At 42.3% G+C, this 15,466-nt stretch overlaps 1 protein-coding gene across 1 annotated transcript in view; it reads right to left on the bottom strand.

Annotated features, from left to right (window-relative positions):
• USP34 (ubiquitin specific peptidase 34) overlaps positions 1 to 15,466 on the bottom strand; it is a 1,418,841-nt gene that overhangs the window by 1,242,123 nt on the left and 161,252 nt on the right. The window contains 1 exon segment of the mRNA XM_030196176.1: positions 2,242 to 2,309. Within this exon segment, the coding sequence (XP_030052036.1) occupies positions 2,242 to 2,309 (68 nt within the window).

Raw genomic sequence — 15,466 nt, 5'->3', positions numbered from 1 at the left:
CATCTTTCTCACATGATACTCCTAGATGGGTAGTTTTTAAAACAAAAAAAAATATTTCCTCTACCTTTAAGCTTACTTCCAAACATGAATAAGTTACATTATACTGTAGACCATTTAATATTAAAGGGCAACTCACAATCAATTAATCTTGTTTGTTTTCTTTTAAATTTTAAATGGTCAAACTCTATGGATAGTTCCATTTAGCATAACTCTTTATTCCCAATTAAATCATGTTCTATGCTTTGTAAAATATGGTTTTCTGGCAATATTTGGTTGCCTGCTCATTTGTTGTCAAGCACCAACATTATTGTTGGTGCTTTTCAGGATTTTTATACTTGTTATAATATTCCCTATACTCATAGAGCCTTTTGGGGTTGTCTTGCTCAACTTATTAATCAACTTTATCCTACATCACTAGCTTATCAGACCTTGACTTCAAGCGTCAATAGCTTATATCAATCCCTCATGGTTCCCAAATGTGCATAAACATTATATAACCTCCTGGAACTGTCTAAACTGAATACATGTTCCACCTCTTACTGGGAAAAGGAACTAGATGTTTCACTATCAAACAAGGAATGGGAACTTTTTTGGGGGGGAAAAAAAACAACCGTTCTTCTTTATCAGCTGCTCTTTTACAATCTTACTATATTTTTCACAAATCCTATTGGACGCCTGTGAAGCTTGCTAAAGTAAATCGTAATGTATCAAATTTATGCTTGTCATGTCGATCTGCAGTGGGATCTATTGACCATATGCCTTTTTTTTTTTGCTGTAACTTGCAACCATATTGGAAATCGATATGGGACATTTTTCAAAAATTATTTGCTATTTCAGATGCTTTGTTGTGTAAATTGTTAATTCTCAAAGCATCCACCCCTGGTTTATCAATTCCATTAAAAGAATGCAAAATAGTTTAACTTGATGATTTTACTTGCTCTTCCATTTAATTGTTTTGCATTGGAAAAATAATTCACATTTCCTTTCATGAATGGTGGAATTTACTTTGTTCATATGGGCGCTATGAGGAAATAGCTGCCATAAAGTCTGGTCATATTTTGTCCTTTCATAAGACATGGTCATCTTTATTAATTGACACTTCTATATAATTGTATATATGGTCACTCTGTCCTTTATAAAAATATGCACATGTACTGTTTTACTACATTTTTTGTTAACCTACTGATACGTTAGGTTTGCTTTATTGTATTTATTTTAGGGTGTTTTTTTTTTTTTGTTGTTTGGCAATTTATTGATTGTATTGTATGTGTTCATTTCTTATAATTGTATATATTACTTTTTGTATCTTTTTGAAAACTCAAAGATTAAAAAAAAAAATACTCTTGTTTAGTATGTTTTTAGCAAACTTCCAATCCAAGACAGGGCACTATCTACTATCCCATGAATTTTTAATTCAATAAGAAGTCTCATCAAGGAAGCCCTGAAAAGAGGTCTAAACCTTCTAAATGACCAACAGCAGACTGGGACGATAAGAGGTTACAGGGGAGCATGCCCAATACTGAAAGATCATTAATTTTCCTGCATGGCTTCAGGATAAGGGGAGAGGACAATAACCTGCAAACTGATCTGCTGAAGGATATGCTTTCTGATGAGACCTGAGCAACAAGAATAAAATTAAAAATAAAAACAAATCAGGCTATCTATAATGAATCAAAATGGCACTCCACATTATTTTTAGCCCCAAAGCTTTGGGATGACCTCCCCCTGCCCTGAGATCCAAATTCTCATTTCCGCGTTTTTAAGTCCTTCCTCAAAACTCTTTTTTACTCTTGCTTTTGGTTTTCCACTGTGGCACGCTAGTGACAGGCACCTCTCTACCCTGTGCAGAAAAACAACTTCAGTTCGCTTGATGATGTGTTGGTCCCCTTGTCTAAGAGGTCCTTTTCTATATTTTTTGGCGCTCCTTTGCCATTTTATATTTTGTTTATTTTCTTTTGTAAACCACTGCAAACTTTATTTAGAAATGGCAATATATTAACAAACATAATGAATATGCATAAGTATACAAAATACACTACAGACCTAATATAATAAACAAATCTCTCTCATGAATTCTCATCAATATCTTGAAAGACAGAATATTAGATAGGACCCCAGAAACGGAATAGGACAGGTCTAGCAGACAAACTGACTGTGCTATATAAAATTCTAAGCATTACCATTATTCCAGTTGATCTAGATAACAAATTGACTGAAATTAACTGCTATTCCAAACTTTACCTTATAACATAGGTCCTAAAGGGTATAATGTGCTGCATCACAGCAGGGATGTGTAGCCATATCCGAATCTATTAAAACAAAAAAAAATTACTACATTATATCACAAATGCAAAAAAAAAAAAAAAATTGTAATCACCATGACAAAAGACTTAAAAATCTGAAATTGAGAACCAACCTTCCAGACAAATAAAATATTTTTAAAAGAAGGTCATACACTGCCTCCATTATATGCAAATCACTTTCATGCATAGTCATTATGAATATCTTGAAAACCGACTGGCAAGGGGGTACTCCAGGACTGACTTGGGAAACATTGCTTTAGGGGTTCGTTTTTCTTGTCTATCTTCTGGACAAATGAAAGTTTAATGGTTCTTGCCTGCCCTGTCCAGTTAATATTTTGTATCTTAATGGCCTTAGCTAATGTTTTATAGTGCTCTTTGGGAAATCAAGTGTTTTCTTACATTTTCCACGCCTGTAAGCCTGTGAGAGTACTCTCTTGTAACTAAATATATTCTTTGTGCTTTCTTTTTACAATTATCCACACTGCTCTGAAGTTAATAGACAATAGGCCATCTTGCAAATTAATAGATGTATTTTAGAAAATAATAAAAACTTCAATTAGCTTCCTGTTGAACTGTAATAAATAGAAATAAAACACAAAGAAAATAAGATACCCTTTTTATTGAACTAAATAAATTTTTTTGATTAGCTTTCAAAGGCAACACCTTCTTCAGATCAGAAATGAGCAAATGTTGACAAATATCAATATACTAGTAAAAAAGGCCCGTTTCTCGAACAAATGAAACGGGCGCTAGCAAGGTTATCATCTAATGGCGAGTGTGTTTGTAAGGGAATTGTTAGGAGAAATGTGCTGTGATGTTAAGGAATAATTGGGAAGGGTGTATAATGGAAAATATGGTCCAGGGGTATGAGATGCGGATTATTATTTTTTTTTTTTAATCTGTGTGTTGTGCTCTGTATGGGGTTGAGCGATGCTCCAACGCCTCTGCTTTGCTGCTCATATGCTGGGGGGCGGGGGTGTGTGTGTGTGTGTGTGTGTGTGTGTGTGTGTGTGTGTGTGTGTGTGTGTGTGTGTGTGTGTGTGTGTGTGAAAGAGGGGGGTTTGTGGGTGTCCTCTGTATGGGGCTGAGTGATGCTCCGACATCTCTGCTTTGCTACTTATATGCTGTTTGTGGGGAGGGGGTGGCTGAGAGAGAGAGAGTGTGTGTGTGTGAAACAGAGACAAACAGAGAGAGAGTGTGTGTGTGTGTAAAAGAGAGGTTTGCAGGTGTCCTCTGTATAGGGCTGAGCGATGTTCCGACGCCTCTGCTTTGCTGCTAATATGCTGTTGGGGGGGGGGGGGGTGGCTAATAAAGAGAGAGAGTGTGTGTGTGTGTGTGTGTCACAGAGAGAGAGAGTGTGTAAGATAGAGACAGAGAGAGTGTGTTTATGTGTGTGAAAGAGAGGTTTGCAGGTGTCCTCAGTATGGGGCTGAGTGAAGCTCCGACGTCTCTGCTTTGCTCTGCTAATATGCTGTGGGGGGGGGGGGGGGGGGGGGGGGGTTGGCTGAGAGAGTGTGTGTGTGTGTCACAGAGAGAGAGAGAGTGTGTGTGTGTGTGTGAGAGAGAGAGAAAGAGAGAGGTTTGCGGGTTTCCTCTGTATGTGGCCGAGCAATGCTCCGATGCCTCAGCTTTGCTGCTAATATGCGGTTGGGGGGGCGGGGGGAGTTTGGCTGAGAGAGTGTGTGTGTGTGTCAGACAGAGACAGAGAGAGAGAGAGTGTGAGTGTGTGTAAGAGAGGTTTGCGATTGTACTCTGTATGGCTTTGAGCAATGCTCCGACGCCTCTGCTTTGCTGCTAATATGCTGTGTGTGTTGGGGGGGGGGGGGGGGGGGTTGGTTGAGAGAGAGAGTGTGTGTGTGTCACAGAGAGAGAGAGAGAGAGAGAGAGAGAGAGAGAGAGAGAGAGAGTGTGTGTGTGGGTGTGTGTGTGAGTGTGGGTGTGGGTGTGTGTGTGTGTGTGTGTGTGTGTGTGTGTGTGAGAAAGGTGAGGTTTGTGGGTGTGCTCTGTATGGTGCTCAGCGATGCTCCAACACATCTGCTTTGCTGCTTATATGCTTTGGGGGGGGGAGGGGGCTTTGGCTGAGAGAGAGATTGTGTGTGTTACGGAGAGACAGAGAGAGAGAGAGAGTGTGAGTGTGTGTGTGTGTGAGAAAGAGAGTGGTTTGCGGGTGTCCTCTGTATGGGGCTGAGCAATGTTCCGACGCCTCTGCTTTGCTGCTAATATGCTGTGGGGGGGGGGGGGGGGGGGGGGGTTGGTTGAGAGAGAGAGAGAGAGTGTATGTGTGTGTACAGTTTCCTCTGTATGGGGCTGAGCGATGCTCCGATGTCTCAGTTTTGCTGCTAATATGCTGTGTGTGTGTGTGCCAGACAGAGAGTTTGTTTGTGTGTGTGTCAGAGAGAGTTTGTGTGTGTGTGTGTCAGAGAGAGAGTTTGTGTGAGAGAGAGACAGAGAGAGTGTGTGTGTATCAGAGCAGAGTGTGTGTGTGTGTGTGTGTGAGAGAGAGAGAGAGAGAGAGATTTGCGCTTCAACTTCGCTGCGCCCTCCCCGCATCTCCCAGCTCAACTCCGCGTACGTCATGCTAACGGGAGCCCATGCTCTTTCCCTATTCACCAACGCGACGTACGCAAGCTCTGCCTGCCAGCCAGCTCGTGTGCTCCCCAGCGCCGTTGACCCCACGTGCTGATAGGTGGCTGGCACTGCTCAGGACAAACTTACGAATCATCTTTATTTGCTGTGAAGCGCCTGCGACTTCAAGGGGAGTTGCAGGGGCGGCGACCTCGTGGGAAGGTGGTTTCGTTTGGCTTAGAGAGAGAGTTCGTTACAGGCCCCGCCCTCTGACATCATGACATTTTGACTCGAGAGCAGGGCCTGTTACGAAACCAGGCAGCCACAGAACTTTGGAGGAGCAGCTCCTCGAGAGCAACATCACTGCCCTCTCGTCATTGCGCGCTTCCCGCCTCCCTGCTAGGAGTAGTAACATCTCCTGACGTCAGGCAAGCAGGGTTCTAGTGCGGGCCAGTGATGTCAGGAGAGGTTACGATCCCAGTGAGACACATTCAAATGTTGAAAAAGCAAATTATTATATTAGATAAGTGAAACATAAAAGCATTCCAATGAATCTCACAAGAAAAGGGGAGGGAAGGGTTAGGTGAGAAACAGAGCTGGGAGTTTGAGAGACAGGGAGAGATGGATAGGTGATACAAGAGAGACAATGCTGTATAATTTTATGGTTTATAATGTTAGAGAAAACACAGATCTTTGTTAAGTTTATTTATTTATTACATTTGTAACCCACGCTTTCCCTCACATGGCAGGCTCAATGCGGCTTACATAGTTACAATATGAAGAATTACAATAGTCGTAAAAAAGAATATACAATTTGTAGTAAACGCAATATTAATGGGGTTAACGGATAAGTAAATTGAACATAGAAGGAATTGGGTGCAGAAGGAAATGAGCGTTAGAAGGCAGGCATAGGAAGATGGAGAGGAATGGATATGGGATAGCAATAAGGACAGTGGGAAACATGGTCAATGTATAACAATCGTCGATAAGAATCATGTGGGCGGAGGTCACGTGATGCAGTGAGCGGTGGTGGACGTGAGTTACATCACCAGCTCCGAGGGCAGCCTCTAACTGGATACCAGAAGCGCCCTCAGGCCTGAAACAGTGGGAAAAACGAACTTACTGTCAATGTAAGAGTGTATGGACAAAGTCCTGGTGAATAAGGAAATGTCGGCGGCTGCAAAAGTAACGAAATGGAAAGACGACCAACTCCGCGGAGCAGAAAACAAAATGGTGCTGGCTTCGCCGCCCGCGTCCCCACCCCGTGCACCAGCAGAATCGCTGGTAGAGCTCACAAAGGCGGTTGTACACACCTTAGATTCGCGCTTCAGTCAACTAGCGGAGCAGCTTACAGGACTTACAGCCCTTACCTCTGAGTTAACTAGGCGCACGGGCGAGCTGGAGACGCGGGTTCTGTCTGGTGGGTGTCAAAATATCTCATTATTTTAACTTCAAAGTTCTTGCGTTCCTGGATTGTCTTTAAATTTCCTTTTGTTATTTTTACCAAAAAAAAAAAAAAAAATCACTGATGTAGTGTTCTGGTTTTGTAAAGTGCTGTCTCACAGAGGTGGTTGGCATTGTGATGTTTAATATGTCTGTGCTAACTGATTCTTGTCTTTCACATCTGATTGTCTCTCCAATATAGCATCCTTCTTCACACTTTTTGCATTGAATTATTTGAAGATCAACATGTGAGATTGTCACTGGAATGCTTTTATATCTTACATAACCCACCCCTACCTTCTTCCTGCAAGAATGGTCATTGGAGTGCTTATTTTCTTTTCTATGTTTTGGTTTATTTCTATTACCTGTAAAAATGGACTAACACGGCTACCACAACACCTTACTGCTGAACTGTGAAAGGTAATTTTTGCTAGTTTCAAGTTTAAAATTATTTTTGATATACCACAAATTATAAGATACATCTAAAGAGGTTAAAAGTGTAAAATAAGAGGACGGGGCAACGCTACAAAAAAGACAACTAGGGTAAAACAGAGTTATTCACAAGAGGAAAACACAGAGGGAAAGAAAGTTTCATTACAATGCAATCAAACATATAAAAAGGTAAATGAGTACAATGAGAGAACACATAGTAGTAAGTTGCAGCTGACCAACGTGGAACCGTAACAGAATAAGGGGCAGGGCTATTCTTGTGGGAAGACCTTTTTGAAGAGAAGTTTCAGAGCACATTTACATTTTGGATATGAGGATTCTGCTTATGATAATGGGAAGGCACTGTAAGAAGATACTAAATAGAAGAACGAACAGTGTGAAACTGAAAAGTTTATAACCTCATAAGAAACAAACCTACATAAAGAGATGGGTCAGCTCTTTCTTCAGGGGTCTAAGGAATCTTCTGGGGTCTGTCTAGAGAAAAGAGCAGGTGAATCCTTTTCAAAGTCTGAAGAACAGATTGTTAGAAAGGACACCTTGATTAGGGTTATCAGATTATTTCTGCAGAAGCAATCTGCAATGAAGTATGTTGAGATGTTTGTGAAGGGAGAGACACCTTGTCTCCACAGGGGGACATACAATCTTTGAGGACTTTTAATTATATATATATATATATATATATATATATATATATATATATATATAAGTAAAAAAAGGCCAGTTTCCAAAACCAATGAAACGGGCGCTAGCATGTGGTTTTTTTTTGTGTGTGTGTGTATGTGTCACAGAGTTATTTTTTGTGTGTGTGTGTGAGGGTGCGGTGTGTGTGCAGGTTGTTGACGGCTGCAGGGGAATGCTGGAACATTTATGCGCTGCAGGAATCAGCGCCGTCTTTTTCCGGGTGCTCGGGGAATACCCGAGGTGGGAGACAGCTTGCCTGAGGCTGGGGATGGTTGGGCACGTCCTTGGCCGCTTTGGCAAAAGGGGAAGAGGAAGGGGGTGGGGAGTTACCTGCAGCCGCCTGAGAAACCATGTATTCTTTGTTTGTTTTGTATTATTAGTTTGCTTTTCTGTTGGAGAAAGAGTGGATGCCTTTCGAATGATGGAGGTGGTGCGTCGGTGTGCGGTTGTTTCGTTAGTTTGGCAGCCAGTCTCCAGCGATTCCTAGGCAGGGACGGAGTACTACCCCCCCTTCCTTGGTCGCTGTTTGCTGCTGGCTGGGTCGCGGGTAATCCTTCCAGCTGGGCCACAGCTTGTCCTGTTCGCCCACGTCCCAGATGGTGACGGGCACGTTGTTTTCCGGCTCCTCTGACTCCATGTCATGCGATCCCAAATATAGTCTGTGCTATAGGCCCTCTGGCACTCTTCAGTACTGGCATTAGGCATTTAAAAATTTCTCCCCCCCCCCCCCCCCCCCCCCCCCCCCCCCCCCCCCCCCCCCCCCGGTCTATTTTTGCACATACCCACAGCAGGAATATTCTTCTCTCGTTCCAGCGGTGGTTCTGTGCTCTCCGTGCTGCCCAGATAATGAGCCATTCTGCTGGTGAATGCTCCTCCCTTATTGTCACGTAGTTTCCTCTGATTGGTCCGTCTTACGTTGCCTAGTGTTGCCTGGGAACGGTGTTGTGATGGTTCTTTGTGTTTCAGAATGTTGAGTGTGTTTTTTCTGATTGGTCCGTCATGCGAGGGCGGGGCAGAGAGACATGGTCAGTGTTGTGGCTTCACCACCATGAATCCATGAACCCTTCAGTGAGTGACTGAGTGACTTCAGAACGTTGAGGGCGAGTTTTATTATAGTAGATATATAGTAACGTGGTAGATGACAGATAAAAACCTGTACGGTCCAGCCACTCTGCCCACAAGATAAATTCATAGCATATGGTATGAAGCAATATTGCATATGCATACTTGATACGTCTTTGCCATTTTCAGGGCACAGGCTGTAGAAGTCTGCCCAGCACTGGCCTTATTCCCCAACTACTAAAGTTGGCACCAAAACCACACTCCAGCCATCCAGATCTGCCCAGCCATGATCGGACCACAGACCATAGTAAGCTGCCCAGCATTGGTCTTATTACCCAATTAATGGAGTTGCCATACATAGGTACCAGCATTTCAAAATGAATAGGAATGCCACACACAGTATAGTTTACCCCTCTCTGGTCACACTGAAGGAAGTTGGTCAATACCAAAGGTGCTCAGCACTCACTGACACCTACAAAGCTAGCTCCTATGCTTCTACAACTGTTCATCTGCTTCCATTACAAGTATCCTTGATGAAGACAGAGAGGACAAAGTTTTCCACCTCTTCGCTGAGTAGGACAAAACTGTGAAAGATGTATCAACACCAAAACTTTTTTTTTTTTTTTTTGAAAACTGGGTCTCTATTAAAGCAACGCTGTATTGAGATATTTTTACTTTCTTTCGCCAAATGGAGGTTACTCTGCCCCTATTTGCTTGGCACTATTCTGGGAGCCAAGTTTGTTCATGCCAGTTATGCTCCACAATTTTTGCATGACAGCCCAAAACCCAGTCCAGAGGATCCAAATTATTTGATTTGAACAGACTGTCCATCTGCAACCATCATTACAGACTCTTTTGTACCTCTTAAGAGAAAGGATGCTTCACATCCAGCTCCTGACACTAAGGAAACCAATGAAGAGAAAAGGAATCACTGTAGATGTCTCATGTGCATTCTGGCCCATGGAACTTTACCAAAGTTGCCACTATAGAATCTAAAAGTTGCAGGTAATGACAAATGGTCTTTTGAGAAAGAGAAGAGAGGCTGTGAATCCAGCTCTATAACATCATCGCTCTCCCTCGGGAGAAAAACTTTTCCCAGGCAAGTGTAGAACTTGACTTCAAATATACCAATACATATCCTGGAGAAAGGATGGGTGATCAATTATCCAAAAGCAACCTAAGTCCTGCAATTAGTGCACTACTCAAGCTATGGCAATCTCACTCTCCTGTAAAGACACTGCTCTTATCAAACAGTTGTCTAAGTAAGGGTAAACCAAAATACCTTCTTTGTGCAATGTCACTGCAACCACTACCATAACTTTGGACGTGGTCCTGGGAGCTGTAGCTAGGCTGAAAGGGAGTGCACAGATTTGGAAATACTGACAAGACTTAAAACCACAGTCTCTGATTGGGATATGAAAATTTGCTTCTGAGATCTAAAGGAGATAAACCCTCCTATCTGGCCTGCTACAATAACCAATATGTGTCTCCATATGAAGGCTTCAGAAACTGATTCACTGGTCCATAAGATTATCTATGGTGAAGTCCCAGGATATATGGTCAACCTGATTGATCTCCCAACCAGAAACAGAACTAGAGCATCACATACCTACTTGAATCTCCACTACCCAAGCTGCAAAGGACTCAGATACAAATTAACCTATGCAACCAACTTCTCCTACATAGGCACACAATTGTGGAATACACTGCCAAAGACTGTGAAATCAATCTATGACCATCTAAACTTCAGGAGATCATTAAAGACCTACATTTTCAGAAAAGCATTCCCCGCCGACCTAACCTAGATGCCTCCAATCTGCAACACAGCAAAACCATAGACTGTATTGGACATTATATATTATTTCCTATCTTCGATCCCTAGGCACCTGAATATACTAACTTTACCCGACTCTAATATCAAACTGTATTTGTTTCCATACCGGTCTTGGCGATCGCCTTATGGTAAGATGTAAGCCACATTGAGCCTGCAAATAGGTGGGAAAATGTGGGATACAAATGTAACAATAAAAAAAAAAAAAAAGATCTAGAATAGGTCGAAAGGACTTTGGGTCTACAAAATAAACTGAACACCACCCAGTCCTCTCTTCCCGAGTTGGAACTGGCACTACCACTCCTAACTGAATTATGTCAAGATTTGTCTTACAGTTGCCACCTTGATTCGAGGATGGCAAGGAACTATCAAAAAGGCGTCAGGAAGGGGATGAATTAAGTCCAGGGCACAGCCATCCCGCACCACTTTGAGAACTCATGTATGTAAGGTTATCTAGGCCCACCTCTGGTAAAAAGTTGAAACCACCTACTACCACCAGCATCAGAGGACAGGCCCTCAAACCTTCATTAGGAAGATTAAAGGGCACTGACAGCTCCCACTGAGAAGACTCTACCATCTCTTCGGCCACCTCAAACAGAAACCCGCTATGCTGAGTACCAATCTGCCTGGCCTAAAACAACTAGAATACCAAAAATGTTCCCTAGAGAAATCTCCTCAAAGAGATGATCTAACCCTATCTTCTGGAAGTCTGTGAACCTTGGTCTCAGAAACACTTAACCAACTTCCCTAATTCTTTTCCAAATAAATGGCAACCTTTAAAGGGTAATATGTAAGCCGCATTGAGCCTGCCATGAGTGGGAAAGCGTGGGGTACAAATGTAACAAAAATAAAAATAAATAAATAACCTTATGAGACACATCTTAGAAGAGATCAGCAGACCAATTCTGGAGCCAAAGAGAGGAACAAGCAGCTACTAAAAGGGCCACACTCTTAGAAGATGCCTTCACAAAATCATATGTCACGTTATCAAAAGCAGGAACTAGGTTAGTGAGCCCTTGGGCCACTGCCAAGGAGTGGCAGTGGCAGGCAAAAAACCACCCCACATCAGGAACAAGACAGAACTCAGATAGGAACAGCAAGACTTCACCTGCACCAGCCGCCCTTCCCCAGGAGTTGAGCCCCTGGCTGCAGGCAGCCGACAGGACTTACAGGACAGGGCAGGAACTGAAAGCTGCAAGCAGCCACTAAAACAGGGAACAAACACTGACAGAACTGAAAGCTGCCAGGCAGCCACTGAACAAGAAACACAGACAAACAGAAACTAAACACAAAAGACAAACAAGGAACAAGACTAGGAAACAAGCCAAACTACACACAGACTAACCAGAATCAGACAAGAACTAGAATAAAAGCCAAACTAGGCAGAAGTGCAACAAGCACCAACAAACCAGGGCCTTAGGTAATGCAAAGGCAAAGCAGAGAGTGTCCAAATGGCTAATAAGCCCAGCAGCAGCTGAGATTTAGCTGCAGCAATCACCAGGCAGCTACGGGTGCTGTGCGGGCTCAAACAAGACAAGCAAGTCTGGCAGGCCGGAAGATCCGGACTGGACTGAGCTGAAGTCTGGAACGGGAAACAGCACACAGACAATCCAATGCAGCCACCAGGCCTGGCCACCAGGGGGCGAGAAGACTGAGAGCCTGAAACCAGGGCACGACAGTGACATCATACAAGTTTACAGAACCCATATTCAAATAATTCAAGGCAAGGTCCACTGACACTGATGACTCTAAAGAGGAATCAGCTAAGCTTCCTGACAATCTAAAACATGCTCTGGCTACATAACTACCACATACTGCAACCTATAAAGCTAGTGAGGACACCTCAAATACCTGTTTCAAAAGAGTCTCCATCCTCATATCCTGAGAAATTTTAAGTGGTATGTCACTTCTACAGAATTGTAGTCTGTTTACTACAGAAACTACTGCATCTATTTTAGGCAATTTGAACTTATCTTTCACCTGAGATTCCACTGGATACAACCTAGCCATAGGGCAATGAACTCTGAAACATGCATCTGGAACTTCCCATGCATCTAAAGTATCATCATCAATGACCTGAAGACCTGGTAAGACATTAGAGGATTTCTTTATACCTACCAAGAGAGGATTTGCCCAGAGTGCGCTAGCACTAGGTTGGTCCAAATTAATACTGAGAATAGATAATACCTGAGAAATTAAGGTGGTTAATTCTTCTCTGCGGAAAGTGCATATTACAGATGGGTGTTCCCCTAAGGGAGTAAATTCCTTCTCAGAAAAAAAATAGCTCTACATCATCCAAAAACTTCTCAGGAGCACTAAGGTCAGAAATTGCAGAAGCCAAATACAATCCCAAGGTACGTTTCTCAAAAAGAAATGTCCACTGGTAATTCTGGATTTCAGATTCCAGGCAGGGACTCAGCAGCCATACTCTTTTTCAAACAAAAGGCTCCATATAAAAGCAAGACAAACTGTGGTGAAAAACCAACAGAACTAAATTCCTCTTCAGCTATACCAGAGTCCCTAGGAGTGAGTAATATAGTAGATGACGACAGATAACGACCAGTCTGTCCAACAAAATAAACTCAATAGTATAAGGTATAGTACATAAGTATTGCCATACTGGGACAGACCAAAGCCCAGCATCCTGTTTCCAACAGTGGCCAATCCAGGTCACAAATACCTGGCAAGATCCCCAAAAAGTACAAAACATTGTATACTGCTTATCTCAGAAATAGTGGATTTTCCACAAGTCCAATTTAATAATGGTCTATGGACTTTTCCCTTAGGAAGCCGTCCAAACCTTTTTTAAACTCTGCTAAGCTAACAGCCTTTACCACATTCTCTGGCAACGAATTCCAGAGTTTAATTATACTTAACTGAAGAATCTTTTCCGATTCGTTTTAAATTTACTACTTTGTAGCTTCATCGCATGCCCCCTAGTCCTAGTATTTTTGGAAAGCGTAAACAGACGCTTCACATCTACCCATTCCAGTTCACTCATTATTTTATAGACCTCTATCATATCTCCCCTCAGCCGCCTTTTCTCCAAGCTAAAGAGCCATAGCCGCTTTAGCCTTTCCTCATAGCGAAGTCATCCCATCCCCTTTATCATTTTCGTCGACCTTCTCTGCACCTTTTCTAATTCCACTATATCTTTGTTTTATTTTATTTTTGTTACATTTGTACCCCGCGCTTTCCCACTCATGGCAGTCTCAATGCGGTGGGCAATGGAGGGTTAAGTGACTTGCCCAGAGTCATAAGGAGCTGCCTGTGCCAGGAATCGAACTCAGTTCCTCAGTTCCCCAGGAACCAAAGTCCACCACTAGGCCACTCCTCCACATTGTTGAGATACGGTGACTAGAATTGAACACAATATTCGAGGTGCGGTCGCACCATGGAGCGATACAAAGGTATTATAACGTCCTCATTTTTGTTTTCCATTCCTTTCCTAACATTCTATTTGCTTTTTTAGCCGCAGCAGCACACTAAGCAGAAGCTTTCAACATATCATCAACGATGACACCTAGATCCCTTTCCTAACATTCTATTTGCTTTCTTAGCCGCAGCAGCACACTAAGCAGAAGCTTTCAACATATCATCAACGATGACACCTAGATCCCTTTCTTGGTCATTGACTCCTAACGTGGAACCTTGCATGACGTAGCTATAATTCGGGTTCCTCTTTCCCACATGCATCACTGTGCACTTGCTCACATTAAACATCATCTACCATTTAGACGCCCAGTCTCCCAGTCTCGTAAGGTCCTCTTGTAATTTTTCACAATCCTCCCGCGATTTAATGACTTTAAATAACTTTGAGGCATATTTTCAAAGCACTTAGCCTTTCAAAGTTCCATAGGTTTCTATGGAACTTTGGAAGGCTAAGTGCTTTGAAAATATGCTTCTTTGTGTCATCAGCAAACTTAATTACCTCACTACCTACTCCCATCTCTAGATCATTTATAAATATGTTAAAAAGCAGCGGTCCCAGCACAGACCCCTGGGGAACCCCAATAACTACCCTTCTACATTGAAAATACTGACCATTTAACCCTACTTTCTGTTTTCTATCTTTTAACCAGTTTTTAATCCAAACTAGAACACTACCTCCTATCCCATGACTCTCCAATTTCCTCTGGAGTCTTTCATGAGGTACTTTGTCAAACGCCTTCTGAAAATCCAGATACACAATATCAACCAGCTCACCTTTATTCACATGTTTGTTCACCCCTTCAAAGAAATGTAACAGATTGGTGAGGCAAGATTTCCCTTCACTAAAACCATGTTGGCTTTGTTTCACTAATCCATGCTTTTGGATATGCTCTGTAATTTTGTTCTTCATAATAGTCTCTACCATTTTGTCTGGCACTGATGTCAGACTCACCGGTCTATTATTTCCCGGATCTCCTCTGGAACCTTTTTTAAAAATCGGTGTTACATTGGCCACCCTCCAATCTTCCGGTACCATGCTCGATTTTAAGGATAAATTACATATTACTAATAGCTCCGCAAGTTCATTTATCAGTTCTATCAGTACTCTGGGATGAATACCATCTGGTCCAAGAGATTTGCTAGTCTTTAATTTGTAGAACTGCCTCATTACATCCTCCAGGTTTACAGATAATTCATTCAGTTTCTCCAACTCATCAGCTTTGAATATCATTTCTGGCACCGATATCTCTCCCAAATCTTCTTCAGTGAAGAATGAATTAATTTAATCTCTCTGCTACGGCTTTGTCTTCCCTGATTGCCCCTTTTACCCCTTGGTCATCTAGCGGTCCAACCAATTCTTTTGAAGGCTTCCTGCTTTTAATATACCTTAAAAAAAATTTACTATGTGTTTTTGCCTCCAACACAATCTTTTTTTCGAAGTCCCTTTTAGCCTTCCTTATCAGCGCTTTGCATTTGACTTGACATTCCTTATGCTGTTTCTTATTATTTTCAGTAGGTTCCTTCTTCCATTTTCTGAAGGATTTTCTTTTAGCTCTAATAGTTTCCTTCACCTCATTTTTTAACCATGCTAGCTATCATTTGGTCTTCCTCCCTCCTTTTTAATACGTGGAATATATTTGGCCTGGGCTTCCAGAGTGGTGCTTTTGAACAGCATCATTGCCTGATGTAAATTTTTGAC

Source organism: Microcaecilia unicolor, chromosome 3 (assembly GCF_901765095.1).
Source record: "Microcaecilia unicolor chromosome 3, aMicUni1.1, whole genome shotgun sequence".
NCBI classification, from domain to species: Eukaryota; Metazoa; Chordata; class Amphibia; order Gymnophiona; family Siphonopidae; genus Microcaecilia; species Microcaecilia unicolor.
Note: the sequence above shows the minus strand (reverse complement) of the source record. Positions and strands in the feature narration are given on the sequence as shown.